Here is a 19,121-nt window from a genome sequence, read left to right as displayed (position 1 = left end):
CTTGGCCTATGCCTATCTGCGCCATCGTCCATCCTTTCGCAGGTCTGACTCAGAGTGGGGGGGGGGCCCTCTGCGCTCACCTTCCACTGCCATGGTTGTTGGGGAGGGGTGGAGTGGCAGGAGCAGTACCAACTCCATCAACAGCAGCCTTAGTTGACAGTTGCTGATGTGTAGCTTTCTTCACCCGCATAGGGAAGCAATCCATCAGCAGCAGGTAGACCTTAACCAGCAGGTGGTGGCATACGTTGACATGACCCTGCCAACACACCTTGAAGATCCACTGGACTTCTGGGCAGCCAAACTTGATTTGTGGCCACAACTAGCAGAGTTTGCCCTGGAAAAGCTGTACTACCCGGCCAGTAGTGTGCCATCAGAGCGGGTGTTTAGTGCGGCTGGGGTCATAGTAACCCCATGGAGAACTCGTCTGTCCACCAAAAATGTGGAGAGACTGACCTTTTGTGAAGATGAATCAGGCATGGATCAACCAGGATTTCCACCCACCAATACCTGATGCATCAGAGTAGATTGACCATGGTGCCACACCAACACTTCACAAATATGGATAGTGCAAACATATTTAAGGTGCTGCTCCCCAGTTACAGATATTCCTCCGCATCAGAACTCAAGTAAGAATTGAGGATATGCATTAGCTAAAACTTAACTTTTCTTAGGATAAAATATATGGACCCCAATTTTTTTTATATCAAAGAAAAGGAAAGGTGTGCAAAAAACACCATGTGCACCTACACCACCGAGTATTGATGTGGTGCAAAGACCTCTAAAAGGTGGAAGGGAACAATGTATGGTCCATTGTAACTGGTGGGGATAAAAACATACCCTGTAAGGCCCTACTCTCGCATTATTAATTCCCTTCTTGGCAAGTGCTACTCGCCCTAAAAAGGGTGGCCCCACACAGGAAGCTCTCCCTATTTCCACCTACAAACACTGCCATTTCCCAGGGCTTTTAAGTGTAAATAGGGAGAGTTTCCTGTGTGGGGCCACCCTTTTTAAGGCTAGTAACACTTGCCAAGAAGGGAATTAATAGGGCGAGAGTAGGGTCTTACAGGGGAAGTTTTTACCCCCACCGGTTACAATGGACCATACGTTGTTCCCTTACACCTTTTAGAGGTCTTTGCATCACATCAATACTTGGTGGTGTAGGTGGCACATGGTGTTTTTTGCACACCTTTCCTTTTGTTAAATAAAAAAAATTTTTGGTTACATATATTTTATCCTAAGAATATTATTCAAAGTTAAGTTTTACGCAATGCATATCCTCAATACTTGTGCACACTAACACTTTTACAAAAGAGACCATTTTCTTCTGCCTCAGCTACTATTCTGATCCTGCCACCCACCTGATGCCACACATCTGATGCCAAGTTATCCTTTTTTCACCCTTCTTTGTTTTGTTTATTAAAAGTATTTATTTAGTTTCACATTTAAATTAACAAACATCACCAACAATGTGAAAAATAAACAAAAGCCTCCGTAAGTCCCAGAGACTGACTCCAGTACAGTGACAGGGGTTCAAAGTATGCCAAAACATTCGCCAGTAGAAAAGAAGGGTGAATCTGGGACCCAACCGGAGAAAGCTCAACACAGACAGACCACACAAGCACTCATCCCGGGAACCCCTGATCCTCCCAAAACAAGTGGATCACAAATTTGACTCCACAAGACCCCCAGAAACTGGCCTCGTGTAACCCATACAGGTGAGGTAAATGTACATTCCCCCACAAGGGTGCCCTAGGAGATACCAGAGGCTGCGGATCAGGAGGGGATCAGGGAAGCTAAATGAAAAAGGTAAAGGAGTTTAGGAAGGTAAATAATTTTAAACATATTGATCCTGCCAGCTAGGGATAGAAGGAGCGAGGACCAGGCAGTCAACTGCTCCTCGGTGGAGCACAAGAGCGGCTCCAAGTTCAGGGACAGATAGTCCTTTAGGGATGCAGTAACCTCCACCCCTAGGTATCTAAAACGGGGGATCACCTGCACACCTGCTGGAAGAAAGGAAGGGAGGGGGACTCCAGACGATAGCACCATTAGGGAGGACTTAGCCCAGTTGACCTGCAAGCCGGAAATCGAACTAAACTGGTCAAGGAGATCAATAAGAGACAAGAGAAAACCCCCTGCATCTGCCAAGTACACCAGTGTGTCATCTGCATAAAGGGAAACCTCTACAATAGACCTCCTGGGAATACTGCAGATGGTAGGGTCTTTACGGATGGTTGCTGCCAAAGGCTCAACCGCCAGTGCAAAAAAGGAAGGGAGATAGCGGGCACCACTGCCTCGTCCCACGACCCAGGAGAAAGGGGGCAGAAACATCAAAGTTAGTGCGAATACGGGCCCTAGGATTATCATATAACAAGCGAACCCAAGCACAGAATCAGGGACCAAACCCAAACACACCCAGTACCTCCCACAGATAGGGCCACAGCACCGAATCAAAGGTCTTAGAAATATCCAGACTAACCACCACAACAGTAGGAAAGCCCTCCCCCACTGCTGCAATGTTGAGCTGCAGGCGCTTCACATTAATATCAGTAGCCCTACCCAGCATAAACCCAGTTTGGTCAGGATGAATGATAGCGTTCATGACTCCATATAAGAGAGTAGCCAGCACTCTAGCCAAGATCTTAATATCAACATTCAAAAGGGAAATAGGTTTATAAGAATCAGGCAGCAACGGGTCCTTTCCAGGCTTAGGGAGCAACACAATCGACGTCTCCCTCATAAAGTCTGGAAGAGAATCTGTAATCGCGATCAAGTGAAACAGTTTAAGGAATATAGGGGCCAGTCGCTCCTCATTCATCCTATACCAATCGCCTATTATCCCATCTAAACCCGGGGTATTGCCACGAGGAAGATCAAGTATAGCCTGTTCCACCTCTTCAACTGTAAAGGGGGCATCTAACGCCGCCTGAGCTTGACTAAGCATGGGAAGGGATAGGTCACATAAGAGAAACAGAATTTCCCCTTGACAGGGCCTAGAAGGAGCGTCATACAAAGATGAGTAAAAGTCCCTGAAGACAGAGTTAATCAAATACGCCAACAGTTTCCCGTTCTTATCCCCAAACTCAAATAGGGCCACTTCCCTATCTGCCAACCGCAACTGGACTCTATCCTCCTGAACAACCAAAAGAGGCCTCTGAGCCTTGGCCTAACCCCCCCCCCCCCCCCCCCCCATTATCAGGATATGGATCTCTTACATTCGCTGCCTCCAAGGCACTCGCTTCCTGCAGCAGCCTGCCCTCCATAGCCGACCTAAGTTTCCTCTGACCCGCTACTAAAGCACCCCTAACAGTGGCTTTGTATGCATCCCATTGAATTAAGTGGTCAGGGTAAGAAGCTTCAGAATTCTTCAAATGCTCAGCATGGGCAACCCCCAGAGCCTCTACAACTTCTTCAGCGTGTAGCCAACCAGGGTTCATGCACCAGATACGGGAAGGGGGACTAGGACCTAGGTGGTGAACCACCAGTACAGCAGAGTGGTCTGAGATCCCCCTAGTGGTGTAGGAAACATCTCTTACCGCCTGAAGGAGGTCCTTGGATGCCAGAGCAAGATCAATTTTAGAGAACGGGAGGAATTGGAAAGGAAAAAACGAGGTGCGCTCCTAGTGGAGTATTATTACAATAGAGCAGGGTATGCGCAAAAATGTTGCACCTTACCGTGGATAGTTGTGCTGAGGGCACAATGCCTGTATGCGCTTGTAGACTCGCTGGTACATGTAGTCCTGGTATGTGGGAGGCAGCCTCTGCATCCTTCACCGTGACCTCCAGGTAGCGGTGTAGTCAAGTAGAAATCAGGAAAAAATTGGAACGTGTAAGCGGGCGTCAAATCCCAAGAACGACCAATATGCCAGAAATATTCATTAAAAACAGTTTGGCTTTTATTGACAACATAAAGAAGGGGGCACCTATGGGCTGCAGAGGAAAAAAGGAAGATGCAGTCGGGTACTTCCACCTCCAGAGGTCGGTCAGGCCCAACACCAAGCGTCAGGTATTAAATGAGGAGGAGCCAGGGTCAGCAGCGGTGGTGCGGTCGAGCATAGGATCAGGAGCCACATTTAAATCACCTATGAAAAGGACAGGATCAGAGGGAAAAGACAACAGTTTGTTAGTAATTAGCCCCAGACCTGAAAGGAGGGGGCACATAAACAGAGACAAGAACAAAGGAGAAAGAACCTAGAGAACAATGTAATATCACAAACCTCCCAAAGTGGTCACAGGCTGTCTGAGAAACCGCTTATGACAGGGACTTGGTAATTAACACAGAGACACCCCTAGCGTAGTTAGAATAGGAGGCCTTCGCTATCCAAGCCCTTTTCAGGGCAAGAACCTTCTGGACCCGTAATAGGAGTCTCCTGTAGACAAATAATGTAAGGAGACTGGCGTTCCACAAAATCTAGACATAAGGCCCTTTTAAATTTAGAGTCAAGCTCCCGAACATTCCAACTAACCACCTTCAGGGTCCCCATCACCACAAATAACAATATATCGGAACAGCAAAAACCAAAGGAGGGCCAGGACAAGGAAGGGCAGAGCACCGAGACCACACACAACCAACAAAGAGACAAACAGGGCACAAACACAAAACATGTAGACAAAGGCAATAAGGCATAACCAAAACATTCCCAATAATACCCTGTCTAATACTAAGCGGGACATAATAAACGTCTATACCCTAACACAATGCAGACCTAGACCTTAAATACAACTTATATGGTTCAATAGAACGCCAAGGGAATCTAAAAACTACTTATACCAAAACCCTCCTGCCACCCCACCATAAATTAAAACGGCCGGTAACTAAAGAAACTATCCAGAGAGACCTTAGGGAGACTGGAGCCTATGGAGACCCTAAGGGAAAAACTAGCTCCCTAACCACTATCTGACAGTTCTGGAGAGCAGTCTTAAGCAGGGTAGTCCCGGGCAGGTCATTCTGGAGGTCTGACAGGGGGGGCTGCATCCACCCATGAATAGCATCAGTCGGAGAAGTAAAGAACTTAGTAGAGGGTCCCATCCACCACTCTGAGGAAAGCAGGATACAGTATCGAGTATCGATAGTCCTTGGCATGCAGCTTCGCCCGGACTTCTGTGAACTGCTTCCACTGCTTGCGTAGCTCCACAGAAAAACCAGGATAGAAGGACACTCTGCTTCCATCACAAATGACCTCACCCTTGATCCGCACTGCACGGAGAACAGCATCTCTGTCCTTAAAGTGTAGAAGCTTGGCCAGGAAGGGACGTGGAGCACCCCCAGGAGGAGGAGGCCGAGCTGGGACTCGGTGAGCCCACTCAACAGATAAATAAGGAGAGAATGTATCCGCTGGAAGAATCTCCTTTAGCCACGTTTCCAGGAACAGCATAGGATCATTCCCTTCCACCTTCTCAGGGAGGCCCACAAGACGAATATTATAGCGCCTCAAGCGGTTCTCCATATCATCCATGCGGCTCAGCACCCCTGTAACCTGACTCTGCAGTGAGTCAACCCGCTTCGGCAACGGATGTAAAGTATCTTTCACTGTAGAGACCCTGCGCTCCACTTCTTCAGTGCGCTCATGGATCTTTTGGGTCTCATGTCGTAGGATAACAAATTCTTGCCGCGGTTTGTCCACTTTGGACACCATAATTGATTGGCAGGAGGTAAAGGCAGCCAAAAGTACAGTGAACCGTTGGTCCATAGTAGCAGCATCATAGACAGGCCTTTCAGGGGACTGTTGCTGCAGCGGAGGAGCAGGAGAATCCCCCTAAGATGGTCAAGAGCCCTGGAAAACTGGCTCAGCGCTTTCACTGCCTGCACAGAGACTCTTGTAGCAAGCGGGGTCTGAGCACCAGGGTCCCGTTGGGAAGGACCACTGGAACGGGAGAACCTGTCATCAGAGGAGGCATCCTCATCAGAGCTCAGCCGCGAGGCTTCAGCATTCAGTTTGGATTTCTTATTCCTATTAATTCCACGGGGCCACCCATGGCTGATAGGGCCACACGGAGAGCAGGAAGAAAGTCACTAGCCACACAGTCCAGTAAGCGCAGGGCACCACAGCAGAGCAGAGAGGCCTAATATAAACTGGCAATGCACCACAAGCCCCAGCAAGCACAAATGTTTCCCACCAGGATACTCACAGGCAGGGAGGGAGACTCAGCAGGCAGTCCAGGAAAAGTCCTGGAAGAATGAGGCCAGGACTTCAACAGGGCACCACAGGGTGTCACAAGGCAGCAATTGGTAGCACCCCAGGGAAGAGCAGTGGAGAAATTAGCAGCCACACAGGTTCCACTGCACTAGGAGCCGCACCACAGCCAGGGATCACAGCAGAGGCTGCACTCCACGGCGGGAGTATCAACAGCAACCAGGACTGGTAGCACTAGCCCCGCCCACGAAGGCTGAAAATGGTGCCCAGCCCCAGGAAGGGCCGAAGAAACAGGATCCTGGGAGAGCCAGCAGAGACTGCACAGCTCGCACACTCAGACCATACCGCACACTCAGACCGTCCAGGACCAGGGGGGAGCCGTATCACCTGAGCAGCCTCTTCACCGGAGCTCCGCAGCGCCAAGCCGACCGGAGCCACAGGAGGCCGCAGAGGAAGAAAGCCACAGACAGCCGCCGGGACCGGACCAAGGACCGAATCGGAGGATCCGCAGCACAGGAGGGACCAGCAGGGAGAAGACCGGCCGAACAGGGTAGGTATAATCAGGGTGAAATAGTGGGGTCAGCAGGAGCTCTCACCACACACGTCCACTCACGCAGGCATCCAGGCCAAGCCCCTCCTTCATCCACCTTTGTCACCGGGTACTGGTATGCCACCCACCTCCCCACCGGGTCACTTTCAGGACTCCTGATGCTGCTGATGCCACCTCCAGGCTGTCTCATTCATAGTTACATTGTTAGTACGGTTGAAAAAAGACATACGTCCATCAAGTTCAACCAGGGAATTGAAGGGTAGGGGTGTGGCGCGATACTGGGGAAAGGATGGGATTTTATATTTCTTCATAAGCATTAATGTTATTTTGTTCCAGGAATGTATCTAACCCTGTTTTAAAGCTGTAAATTTTTCCTGCTGTGACCAGTTCCTGAGGTAGACTGTTCCATAAGTTGACAGTTCTGATGGTAAAGAAGGTGCGTAGCCCCTTGAGACTAAACCTTTTCTTCTCCAGACGGAGGGAGTGCCCCCTCGTCCTTTGGGGGGGTTTAACCTGGAACAGTTTTTCTCCATATTTTTTGTATGGGCCATTAATATACTTATATACATTTATCATATCCCCCCTTAAACGTCTCTTCTCAAGACTAAACAATTGTAACTCCTTTAATCGCTCCTCATAGCTAAGATGTTCCATGCCCCATATTAGTTTAGTCGCGCGTCTCTGCACCCTTTCCAGCTCCACAGTGTCCCTTTTATGGACTGGTGCCCAAAACTGAACAGCATATTCCAGGTGAGGCCGTACCAATGCTTTATAAAGGGGGAGTATTATGTCCCTGCCCCTCGAGTCCATGCCTCTTTTTATACATGAAATTAAAAAAAGCACAAACGGATGCGCTCCGTAGTGTAACACCAAAGGTGAGTTGGTAACGCTAAGTGTGAATTGCGCTTACCACATGAAGTTGTACTCCAACCAAGTACAACAATGGAACAGGGTGTATCATCAAAGGGTCTCTGCAGCTTCGTCCCGCTGAAATAGAATCACGATAAAAACAAGCAATCTCCAGGTAGCAGAGCGGGATCAATGGAAGCGCTGAGACCAGATAAGAAGTTAAAAGGATTTATTTCCCATAATGCAACGCGTTTCACGGTCACCCGCTTCCTCATGCCTGAGGAAGCGGGTGACCGTGAAACGCGTTGCATTATGGGAAATAAATCCTTTTAACTTCTTATCTGGTCTCAGCGCTTCCGTTGATCCCGCTCTGCTACCTGGAGATTGCTTGTTTTTATCGTGATTCTTTTTATACATGACAATATACATGACAATATTCTGCCACCATATGTTCTCCTCATGCTGCCGCCCCCTCCAGGCTGTGCCATTCAGCCACTATATGGTCTCTACTTGCTGCCGCCAACTCCAGGCTGTGTCATTCTGCCAGATTATGGTCTCCTCATGCTACTGCCGCCTTCAGGCTGTGTCACTGTGCCGCCATGTGGTCTCCTCATGCTGCTGGCACATTAGATAAAACTTTTTAGGTTCATCTATTTAAAATCTTCAATTGAAATGTTAAAAAAATATCTTTAATCTTTTCAATTGTGAGGCCCTATGGTCTCGTCAGGCTGTTGCCACCTCCAGGCTGGGTCATTCAGCCACTATATGGTCTCCTCATGCTGCCTCTACCTCCACACTTTGTCATTCAGGCACTATATGGTCTCCTCATGCTGCCGCCACCTCTTCGCTGTGTCATTCAGCCACTATATGGTCTCCTTCTGTTGCCGCCAACTCCATGCTGTGTCATTCAGCCACTATATGGTCTCCTCATGCTGCCGCCACCTCCAAGCTGTGTCATTCAGCCACTATATGGTCTCCTCATACTGATACCTCCAGGCTCTGTCATTGTGCCACGCCGCGACAGTGATTCTAATAGCAAAGCCTCTAATCTGCATGTCATACTGAATAACAGTATTATTTCACTAACACAACCCACTCCCTATGCATGTTACAGCTAGGCAAAGTGTTCTACATCCCTATTGAGGCTCTCTGTAGCCCAGAAATAGGCATTTTTAATAGCGATTCGCCGCAAATAAATTCGGATCGAACTGAATTTTTTTCTGAAATTTCTGCGAATCAGCCGAATCGAATTTTTCAAAAATTCGCTCATCTCTAATTATAGTATTGCACACTAATATTCAAACAAGAGGACTGAGGGCCCTGCACGCAGAAGCTTGAGACAAAAGGCAAAAAGTCCATTATTGATACAATGGTCCAGCTACGTTTTGTAAATAGGGTTGATCAATAAAAAGGTTGGTGAATCCGTCACCAAGCAATCTGTGAATAGAGCGTGGGGAGACACGGTCGTAGTGATGATAGAGAAGACCAATAAGGTAATTTTACAGGCCTACTTGAAAACATATGTGTTTACTGCATGTTTAAAACTGTGGATTTTGGATATACGGTAGGTCTTAGGGTTTGGGGCATTGTGTTCCAGAGAATTGAATGTACCCAACATTCACAGTTTTAAAACAAGTCTGAAAATTTCCCTTTCTATTAATATGGAGCCATTTAAAATAATAATTTGCACATCCTCCCTACAAATAGAACCAACACTTTACAATCAGTTTCATAGTTATACATATATATCCGTGACCTTAATTCCCATGATCACTTGATAAAGATTCTGTCTTAGACAGGCGACATAATCAGCTATATAACATTTTTGTGTATGTGCTGTATTAACAAAACTATTTGTAAAGGCGTTCTGTGAATGGGTCATCAGCTTGACTGGATCATGACACATGAAAAATCCTGAGGAGCCTTCCATGAAAGTGTCAATAAAATGCACTTGGTATTTATATAAATTATTAGAATATTAATGCTTAAACCGTATCTCTAATGGTTTTTAGACCAATCCAGCACTGTGTGCGATTGGAAAAATGGTGCCCCATTCAGGGATTTTGGTACAGAATTAAAATACATTTCTCTGAAAACTGACCTCACAATTAGAGAGGTACGCTTTAAGATCCTGCAGGAGCTGCTTTTCGAAAGTTAATCATTAAATTAATTTCCTCCATATATTTGCCCCCATAAATTCAACGCCACATTCTCCAGTGTTTTGTGCTTATTGTTTCCTCTCTATACTGTAAGGATCTCCTTTACTCTAGCTTTCTTTATTCTCTATCTTTTTTTTAGCATGCGTTCTTACATTTCATCACAAGGAGCTTCAATTCAAAGGGCCAAGGATTTTTTACGACTTCAGACCCGCTCTATGTGCCGACGACAGACTTTGCTCAAAGCAGCCAAACAACAGTGGCGTCACAATATGCACGAATCTCAGGATTCAGAGGAGTCCCAAAAACTAGAGGGCATAAGAAAGAACCTAGAAGAGGTAATGTGTACATAGTTAACAATGGTTTAGTATATCTGTAAACCCTGTAGTATGGAGAGACTCTTAACCCTACTGAACACTTAAACTGGACTCGTGCATCCAATAGGATTTGACGTCATTAGCATTACATGCCCTCATCTGTTTATGAGCATTGTCAGCCTTCCCGTTTATTGTAACTGAGGTGTTGTCTGTTTTTTTAAAGGATATTTATTATTATAGACAAGATAGTAAGGTACAAATTTAGGAGGAAGTTTCAGCAATAGTCACACAGCTCTTATTATTTTAAGACTATTTGGAAAATGAAAACCCCAACCAGACTGGTTATCTCAGGAGTTTAGGAAATGGCGTAACTTACACTGTTTACACATACCTATTAACATCTATAGGTGTGATGTAAACTGCGTAAAAAAAAGTCTGTTCAGCCATTTTCCTAATCCTGGCCACTTTCACCACTACCACCAGGCCAATTGGGGAAGGGAATGCTTGCTATAGCAATAGGTTCAGGTCCCAGATATGCAATCTGTCTCTATCAGACATTTATAGCATATCCTGTGGATGTACTGTAAGTATGTGATTACCACTTTAAGGGAATGTTTTACTATAACACCACCTGCAATGTAAGGATGCCCTAATAAAGTGAACCCAGTGGTTAATATACAAGGGCAAGTCATACTTGCTTATATTTGGAAGTGATAATTTCTGGAGGCAGTGTTTCTCCTTCCTTCTCCTCCAGTATTTATAGCATGTGAAAAGTATGTATGCATGCTTATAGTTGGGAGTGAATTCAAATAGAGAAAAAAAGACAGACGTGGTCGCAGATCTACAACATGCACAATGATCTAAGGCTTCTCAGCAAAATGTATTAAACTAACAGGTTGTTAGTGTACTTGATGATCATGAAGTGCAAGCCATCTAGCCACGTCACTGCCACCTGTAAGTAGCGGGTCCCTAACATCCCTAGCATTAAGTAGTGCACCACTGAGCGGCAACAACACCACTTCCACAACACCAGTGCTCACAGGGGGAACAACCTAACTGGCAGAGCAGCCCCAATGCCGCCCGAACCAGTCCCTGGGCTGTGCCTCCCCAAAGGCACGGCACAGGTATTGTCAGGTGGTCCCCGCTCTGTGCAACACCATTTTATGCTAGAGATGTTAGGGACCCGCTCCTTACAGGTGGCTGTGACGTGGCTAGCGGGCTTGCACTTCATGATCATAAAGTATACTTACGACCAGTTAGTTTAATAAAGTTTGCTGAGAAGCCTTAGATCATTGTGCATGTTTAAGATGTGCGACAATGTCTATTTTTTTCTCTATTTGAATTCTTATAGTTGGGAGTCAGTTTGCAGTAGAAACCTTTATCAATTGCCCTTTTGCAACCCCTTTATCTAACAACAACCTCCTTCAAGTGTCAGTTGAGGCCAGTTGAGTGAAGTAACTCTACTTTTATACCTGGCTATTTCTAGAGATTCCCCTGTTGTATTTCTTTCATTAATGTCTAGATTTACTAGCCATGTAAGGGAATGACCACATTCTTGCTACCACAATAGTTAGTAACTTTGAATGATTGTCTGCTTTTCATCTTGTAGAAATGAGTTGAGATTTCAGTAATATGTCTTTTGTAGGTTACAGTCTGAACATTTGGTACAAGACATGTAGAGCTGTGTAGATAACCCCTACCCTTCACAAGCCATAGGTTATAGAGCCAATAGTTTCACATTTAATTTTAAAACCAAATAGAGAGTGTGCAGACCCTCTAGGTAGATGTGCTGGAGTGTATGGAGTGTAAAGATATGAATAATACGGCTAGGTGAATGCAAATTATTAATTCATATAAAATTGATAAAAATGTATAACATTAACCCACTATCGTTGCGTCCAATGTAGGGGTTATAGCAATGTACAAATGGCAAAATTATAAATAATAGATAATAATAAAATGCGCATTATGCAAAGATAATAATTAGGGCTGCATGATATGGGGAAAATGTGCGATAGCGATTTTGGGCCCAAATATTGCGATTTCGATATGTGATGCAATATAATAAAATAAAATGGTGAAATCCCCCCCATTTCGTGTCCAATCGAATCATTTCACATCTACCTACCCATTTTATGCCCACTGCCTATTTCACATCTCCCCTTGTCACATTCTCCCCCCCCCTTGTCACATTCTCCTCCCCATCACATTCTCCTCCCCGTCACATTCTTCTCCGTCACATTCTCCTCCCCCTTGTCACATTCTCCTCCCCCTTGTCACATTCTCCTCCCCCTTGTCACCCCGCCTTGTCACATTCCGCCCCCTTGTCACATTCCCCCCTTGTCACATTCTCCCCCGTCACATTCTCCTCCCCCTTGTCACACCCTCTGTCACATTCTCCTTCCCCTTGTCACATTCCCCCCCCGTCACATTCTCCCCCCCTGTCACATTCCCCCCCTTGTCACATTCTCCTCCCCCTTGTCACATTCTCCTCCCGTCACACCCCCCCCCCCTTTTCACCCCCTCTTGTCATATCCCCCCCTTGTCACCAACTTCCTCAAATATTTTTCTATCATAAGAAAGTTCACATAGGAGAACTACACCACCAACGAGCTTATCTCCTAAAAGGAACATAATTTATGGTTGTAAACCACTATATTACCAATGACTACCAAAGATAACTGCAGAGATTAATTGCTGCTATACAGACATATTTTATGCTATCTTTCTAGTTGGTATTATCTTATGCATATTGCGCATTTTATTATTTTATTATCTATTATTTATAATTTTGCCATTTATACATTGCTATAGCCCCTACATTGAACGCAATGATAGTGGGTTCATTTTTATTAATTTTATATGAATAAATAAGTTGTATTCACCCAGCTGTATTATTCATATATTTACACTCTCGTACATCTACCTTGTAGGTCTGCACCCTCTCTATTTGATTTTTGCACACTAAACTCGTAGGGTATCGTGTTTTTCTCGGTCGCTCTTCAATGGCGGACACCTATACTGATGGGTATATGCTCCTGCCACTAGGAGGCGCTGACACTAGGAAAAAAAAAGTCGGCTCCTCCCTGGCAGTATATACCTGCCCACCTGCAGTGAGGTAATCAGTTTTAGCTAGTGTCAGTAGGAGGCAAGACACAGGTCGGGTGCTCTCCAGACCTGGTCTTTTTTGTTATTTTCTAGTAAGGGCTGTTTAGTTAGTTTCTTTACTCTCTTTTGTTTCCTTTTTTCAGGTGGTTGTTCAGGAGTATGGCGCTACCTATTCCTCCATATGCGAAGAAGGGGCACAGACATAGAGTATGTACTGTTAACCCCTTCTCGCCAACGGCCAGCGCCTGGAGGTTGTACCCTGGGTCCAGGTCCCCCACTTGCCCCTGCTCGCCCCGCTATCTTAGCTTGGTATGATGCAGCGTGGCTATAAGCTGGTTGAAGACTTCAGGGTGAGTATGAGAAGACGGAGCCTGTGGGTGAGTATGTACTACAACCCCCTTCCCTCTCTCCCTCCTTCCCTTTTGCTCATCCGAAGGCCCCTTTCTCTGCTGTGCCCAGCTCCTCAGCCACCATTACACTTGGCTGTGCTGGACCGGACCCCTCATGGCCCCAGGCGCCTTCCTGGAGGGGGCAGTCCGGTGGACCTGCCCCCCTCCCACTTCGGGTCCCACATGTATTGCGGCCAGGCACACCGCCCTGGCTGCATTTGCCTCTCTATCGGCCGGAGACACTAACCTGCTGCTCTAGTTTGTCTTCTGGGGCAGCGGGTCTCTGGTCCCACGTGCCCGTCCGGGGGGCATAACCTGCCAGCTTGCTACCTTTTTTGTGCGGCCAGGCACTGCGTCCTGGCCGTGTTCTTTATAAGATTGACCGGAGACCTACAGCTGCAGACAGCGGGTCTCCAGTCCCACGTGGCTGCTCGTTTCCTCAGTGTGGGCACACCAGCCCGCTCACTACTATCTTGCTTCTGCCAGGCGCAATTTCCTGGCCGCGTTCTTTATAGGCTGTCCGGAGACCTTCAGCTGCAGGCAGTGGGTCTCTGGTCCCATGTGGCCGACCACTCCCCAGCCCGCTTACTGTTCCGGTCCCACGTGGCCGGGTGCTTCCCTGATGAGGGAGGAACCGGCCTCGTCCTTCAACCAGACCCCCAGCTCTGTTACTGTAAACGGCTGCATCATTCTACAAGTTCCCTGGCTCCCCCCCACCCCCAGGCTCCTTACTGTATGAGGCCGGCTCTGGGGGCGGTGTTCTTCCAGCTCGCCCTCCATGCTCGGAGGGCTGTGCTATGTGTCAAAGTTATAAATAAATAATAATAAAAAATAAAAAAAAACACTGCTGGTCTCTCTTGTGGTCATCTATTATATTGCACCCTGGATTTTTTTCATTGATTGTTGTGGGCTCCCCCTTGTGGCAACCAGGCGCTATTACAGCTTTGGTCTGTCACATCTGTTTTTATCAGTTTAATATCTGCAGGGTCCCTTTTCTTGGGACGGTATTGGGGGCCGCTTTATTCCTTCAGTCGCCCTGTACATTGTCAGTTGAAGTATGCCTCTGGCATATCTATTTTCTGCACGATCCCTTGGAAATTGTCAGGGATATATTCGGTGACTGTTCTCCCCTAACACAGAGTGCCATGCTGTGCCTGTCGCGCCCACGGCTGAATTCCAGTCCCTCCCTACCGAGGCAAACCACTGGTTGGGTGCCCTTGCAAGAGTTTTTTGTATTCCTGGCGGACGCTCTGTCGGGTCCACCGGTCACCCATCAAGGGGGTGTTCTGTTGTGTCATACAATATGATTCCCTCCTCCACAGGCTGCCGCATCCGCGGCTAGTGCTCCAGATCCTCATGTCTAGTGCGAGGTCTCTGTGGAAGTATCCCTGCCTGGGCATGGATTGGGCCTGATGTCGATATATCTGACGGTAGTCTTGCCTGTCACTCATCTCTCAGCTGCCGCGTCCATGACCGGCACTCCTGTACCCCACTAGTAGTGCAGGTGTCCGACGGAGTGGCCCATTGTCTACTATGAACCCATACCAGTAAGCCAGACAGTGGTCTGCATGGGTTACTTCACCGCCTGTTCCTCATCTCACAGCTGATGTATCTGCGGCTGGAGTTCCAGTACCCCACTGCTGTGTGAGGTGTCCGAAGGAGTGACCCATTGTATACTATCGACCCATACCAGTAAGCCAGACAGTAGTCTGCATGGTTTCCTCACATCACACAGCTGATGTATCTGTGGTTGGAGTTCCGGTATCCCACTGCTCTGCAAGGTGTACAAAGTCGTGTCCCAGCGTGTCCTGTGGATGGGGTAACGGGGGTGGATTCCACGGCTCCTCAGCCTCTCCCGATCTCCCACAGTGGCATGGATACTATCCATGGCTCCTAGGCCTCCCCTTCCTCCCACAGGTGACAGAGGGGCACAGTGATCGCTTATCTGGCTGTCCCCTTTTATCCAGTGCCTGGAAGTGTAATTGTTCAGCCAGACTGTTGTTGGCACTGCACAGTCTCTATCGCTGTTGGGCTGCTGCGGGCATGGTCAAGTTTCCGGTACCTCACTGCTGGTGTAAGGATTCTGGATGAGGGTCCCTGCAGGTACTCGGGACTGATGCCAGTCAGCCAGACTTTCTTTTGCTGGGTCTCTTACACTGCCAGGTCACCCGTTAGTTAGGTCATGCTCCAATACCGATGGAATGACCCTGAGCATACAGGAATCCTATACCAGTCAGCCAGGCGGTTGTCTTCATGGTCTACTACTACCATGTCGAGTCCACTACTATAAACTTCCCACACCGAGGACGGAAGTTCAGGTAACCCACTGTCAAGGTGCAGTTCCGAGTTAGGCTCCCCATGTTGCTCCATGGGCCCTATTCAATACACCATATACTGGTTTGCAGGGTTACTTCCTTTACCATGTCCCTTTCTACATGTCTCCTGCTCTCCTGGCCGACGGCTGGTAATCCACTTTCTGTGTGTGGTTCTATGTCCCTATGCCAGATAGCAGACTGTGTCTGCATGGTTTTCTACTCCGCCAGATCACCTTCCCCATTCTTGCCACTCCCGCGGCTACAGTCCTGTGACTCATTTTCCAGGTGAAGTTCTAAAGAGAGTGTCTCAGTGGTTTCATTGGATCTTTTATACCTGCCTGTCAGACTGTGTCTGCATGTTTCCTTTTCCACACACATCCTTTGTCTCTTGCAACTGCGCATGCAGTCCTGGTGTGTGGCACCTTTAGGAGATGGGTTGTGGGCGTTTCCTGCAGGTTCCATGGACTTTCACTGAAACAGCAGCATTCTCTGTTCCTCTTTCTAAGGGTGTAACGTTGGTCTCATTGGGGCATGGTTGTGACACATCGTTGGGTGCTTGGCTGTCTTCCATGCTGCTGGACTTTTGGATGTCTACGTTTTCTTTCGCATCTGCAGTCTTGGTACCCCACTACCCCCCCCCTCGTGCCTCCGGATATCTGTCCTGGGCTCCTGTGCGGGAGGGCAGAGACGCAGGCCCTGTTGCCTTAGAAAACGACCAGGATGGCTCTGTTGACACTCTTCTGGTTCAGGGTTTCACCTCGTTGGGGTGTCCCTCTCAACGCTTTGCTTAATGTGGGGGCGTGTACTGTTTACTTCAATTCGTAGTCACGTCTTTGTATCTTTGCCCAGCATCAGTGTCCCGATTTCCAATCTCTCCTGGGACACAAATTAGCTCCTCCATTCCTCCATATGTTGTTGAAGGGTTCCTGGGGACTATGTCCACCCGGTACTTTGCCCCCTTGCCTTTGGGCGGCATTTCCCTGCTCCTATAGTGCCTGGCACATTTGACCATACCCTTTCCACAGGGGGGTACGGGGATCAGAGAGCTTGGCATGGTCTGGGCCTGGTTTTCATGGCGACCACCCCTTTTTTTTCTCCCTCCTCAATATAGGTGGGGTACTTTGCTGGGCCCTTGTTTTTTGCTGAGGGCAATTGACTGAGCTGTGCACTTTTGCAGCCTGGCTCTCTTCCTGTTTTTTGGTTATCTACTGCTGCTCATGCAGCCTTGGCACTCTCCTCTGTTGGAGGAGTTTATGCGATCTTGTATGGCTCGGCTACAGCCGGTCTTGTACCATCTGTTGTTTGGGTCCTGCAATTGCTCTTCTCCTCCCTCTGTGCAATCTCCCAGAAGGGGTTTGTGCCTCCTTCCTTTTGTCAGTTCCCCCTCAATTCCCATCCTGAAGGGATGTTGCTTCGGTCCGCTCAGACCGCTAGTGTCCTTTCCTTGTCTTGGACACTATCCTAGTATGCTGTGACGTGCCCTTTTTTTCTAGGTTGGCTCTTCTGGTTCTTTGGGCCTTACTGATGGTTATGGTCTCAGGCAGGTTAGCTCTCCTGCCTCAACTTCTCCGCAATTCCATTGTGGGGCTGTCTTTCTGTACCGCACTTCTTCTTGTCTAGACGTAGAAGTTTGTCACCCGGTGCATTTCACAGACGTTGGGTCTACTTACTCTATAGGTGTAAGTCTTTCAGGCTCCGGGATGCTCCTTTTCAGGGCATTCTACTCCCTTTTTGGCCTTATTCCTTCCGTCTCCTCCTTCGGTGTCCATGTACTTCCGAGGCGGTGGCTGTTCCGGTCATCCGGATTACACTACTCAAGCTTATTTTGCCTCACAGGTGCTTGTGATGGGCCCCTGGGACAGGGGTTTTTGGTCTGCAGCTATTTTGGTCATCGCTTTTCTGCAACAGGCCTCTCCAGAGCCAGTCTCCATCTTTCTTTTTTCCAGTGTTTTTCTGGTCTCCACCTCCTGTACTTGCCTTCTGCTCAGGCGTATGCTGCTCTCACTGGGTTTTTTCCCCGCCATTTTCTCTTCACTCGGTTGACTCTGGATGGGGTTCTCTTGTTGTGCCTTTTTCCTTTTTTTTTTTGTGTCCCAGCCTGGCCAGCCCCCTGTCTGGTTCTGTGTTCCTTGGAGTTGATTTCCTATCTCCTTCAGGGTTTGTTCCGGCCCATCTGGTTTCCGGTCGACATTTTCTTGTCTCTCTATATGGACCATAGGTTTGGAGTCTCTACATAGGACAGTCGCTTCTTGGTGTCCTAGTCCATCTCCATGGACGGGGTTTCTTCCGGAAGCTCTGTTGGGCCTCGGTTATCTCTGCCAGGATCCCGTCCGCAGGCCTTACGGTCGAGTGGGTTCGGTTTCTGGACTAATCCCCCTTTCGCTGTTGGTTGTTTTTTCCCGCCCTAGGGGACTGCTTTGGTACGTCCCATCAGTATAGCTGTCCCCCAATGAAAAGTGAGATTTTTTTTGTACTCGCCGTAAAATCTCTTTCTTGTAGCCTTCATTGGGGGCCACCGCACCCACCTATTCTTCATCTTTTTCCAGATTATTTTTTTCGGTTCCTGGGCTTTTTATCTGGGATTCCTTTCTTTGTTGGCTTCTCCTACTGCTTTGTGACAAAACTGATTACCTCACTGCAGGTGGGCGGTATATCCTGCCAGGGAGGAGCCGACTTTTTTTTTCCTAGTGTCTGTGCCTCTTAGTGGCAAGAGCATATACCCATCAGCATAGTTGTCCCCCAATGAAGGCTACGAGAAAGAGATTTCACTGTGAGTCCAAATAAATCTCCTTTTTGCAGTCACCTCAGTACCCTGTACTTCTTTACATATGTAGTGGGAGCCGCCTACCCCCCCCCCCCTTTTTATTTTATTTTAATACCAGAGTGCCTCCAGCTGTTGCAAAACTACAACTCCCAGCATGCCCGAACAGCCTTTAGCTGTCCAGCATGCTGGGAGTTGTAGTTTTTGTTCACTGAAGTAAATGTACAAAGAAGTTGAGTTTAAAACAACTTCAACTGATAAATAAGTTAAAATATAACTTTTAATAATACATTAAGACCAAAACACAAAATATCCAAGATAGTCATTCTTAACAAGTACAAATGCACGTAGACCAATAACCAGTGGGCCAGTAACCAGCACTTGAGAGATGAGTGGGGTCCCTGTAACAAAATCGCCCTACTCTGGGGAAATCATGTAATCCCTGGACTAGACCTCTCCCTCTTTGTAAATCCATAGACTCTCTCAGGAACACTACTAAGTATTTTCCTCTGGCGAGACCTAAACTTGGACCGTTTACATTTTAT

General features: G+C 47.6%; 1 protein-coding gene across 4 annotated transcripts in view; it reads left to right on the top strand.

Moving 5' to 3' along the window:
• Positions 1–19,121, top strand: part of CEP164 (centrosomal protein 164) — a 150,495-nt gene that overhangs the window by 111,871 nt on the left and 19,503 nt on the right. For all 4 annotated transcript variants that reach the window (XM_056542784.1, XM_056542786.1, XM_056542785.1 and 1 more), the window contains one exon: positions 9,829–10,024. In XM_056542784.1, the coding sequence (XP_056398759.1) occupies positions 9,829–10,024 (196 nt within the window). The remainder of the gene's footprint in view (positions 1–9,828; positions 10,025–19,121) is intronic.

Source organism: Hyla sarda, chromosome 10 (assembly GCF_029499605.1).
Source record: "Hyla sarda isolate aHylSar1 chromosome 10, aHylSar1.hap1, whole genome shotgun sequence".
Lineage (NCBI taxonomy): Eukaryota > Metazoa > Chordata > Amphibia > Anura > Hylidae > Hyla > Hyla sarda.
The sequence above is the reverse complement of the archived record's forward strand: the minus strand, read 5'-3'. Positions and strand labels throughout refer to the sequence as shown.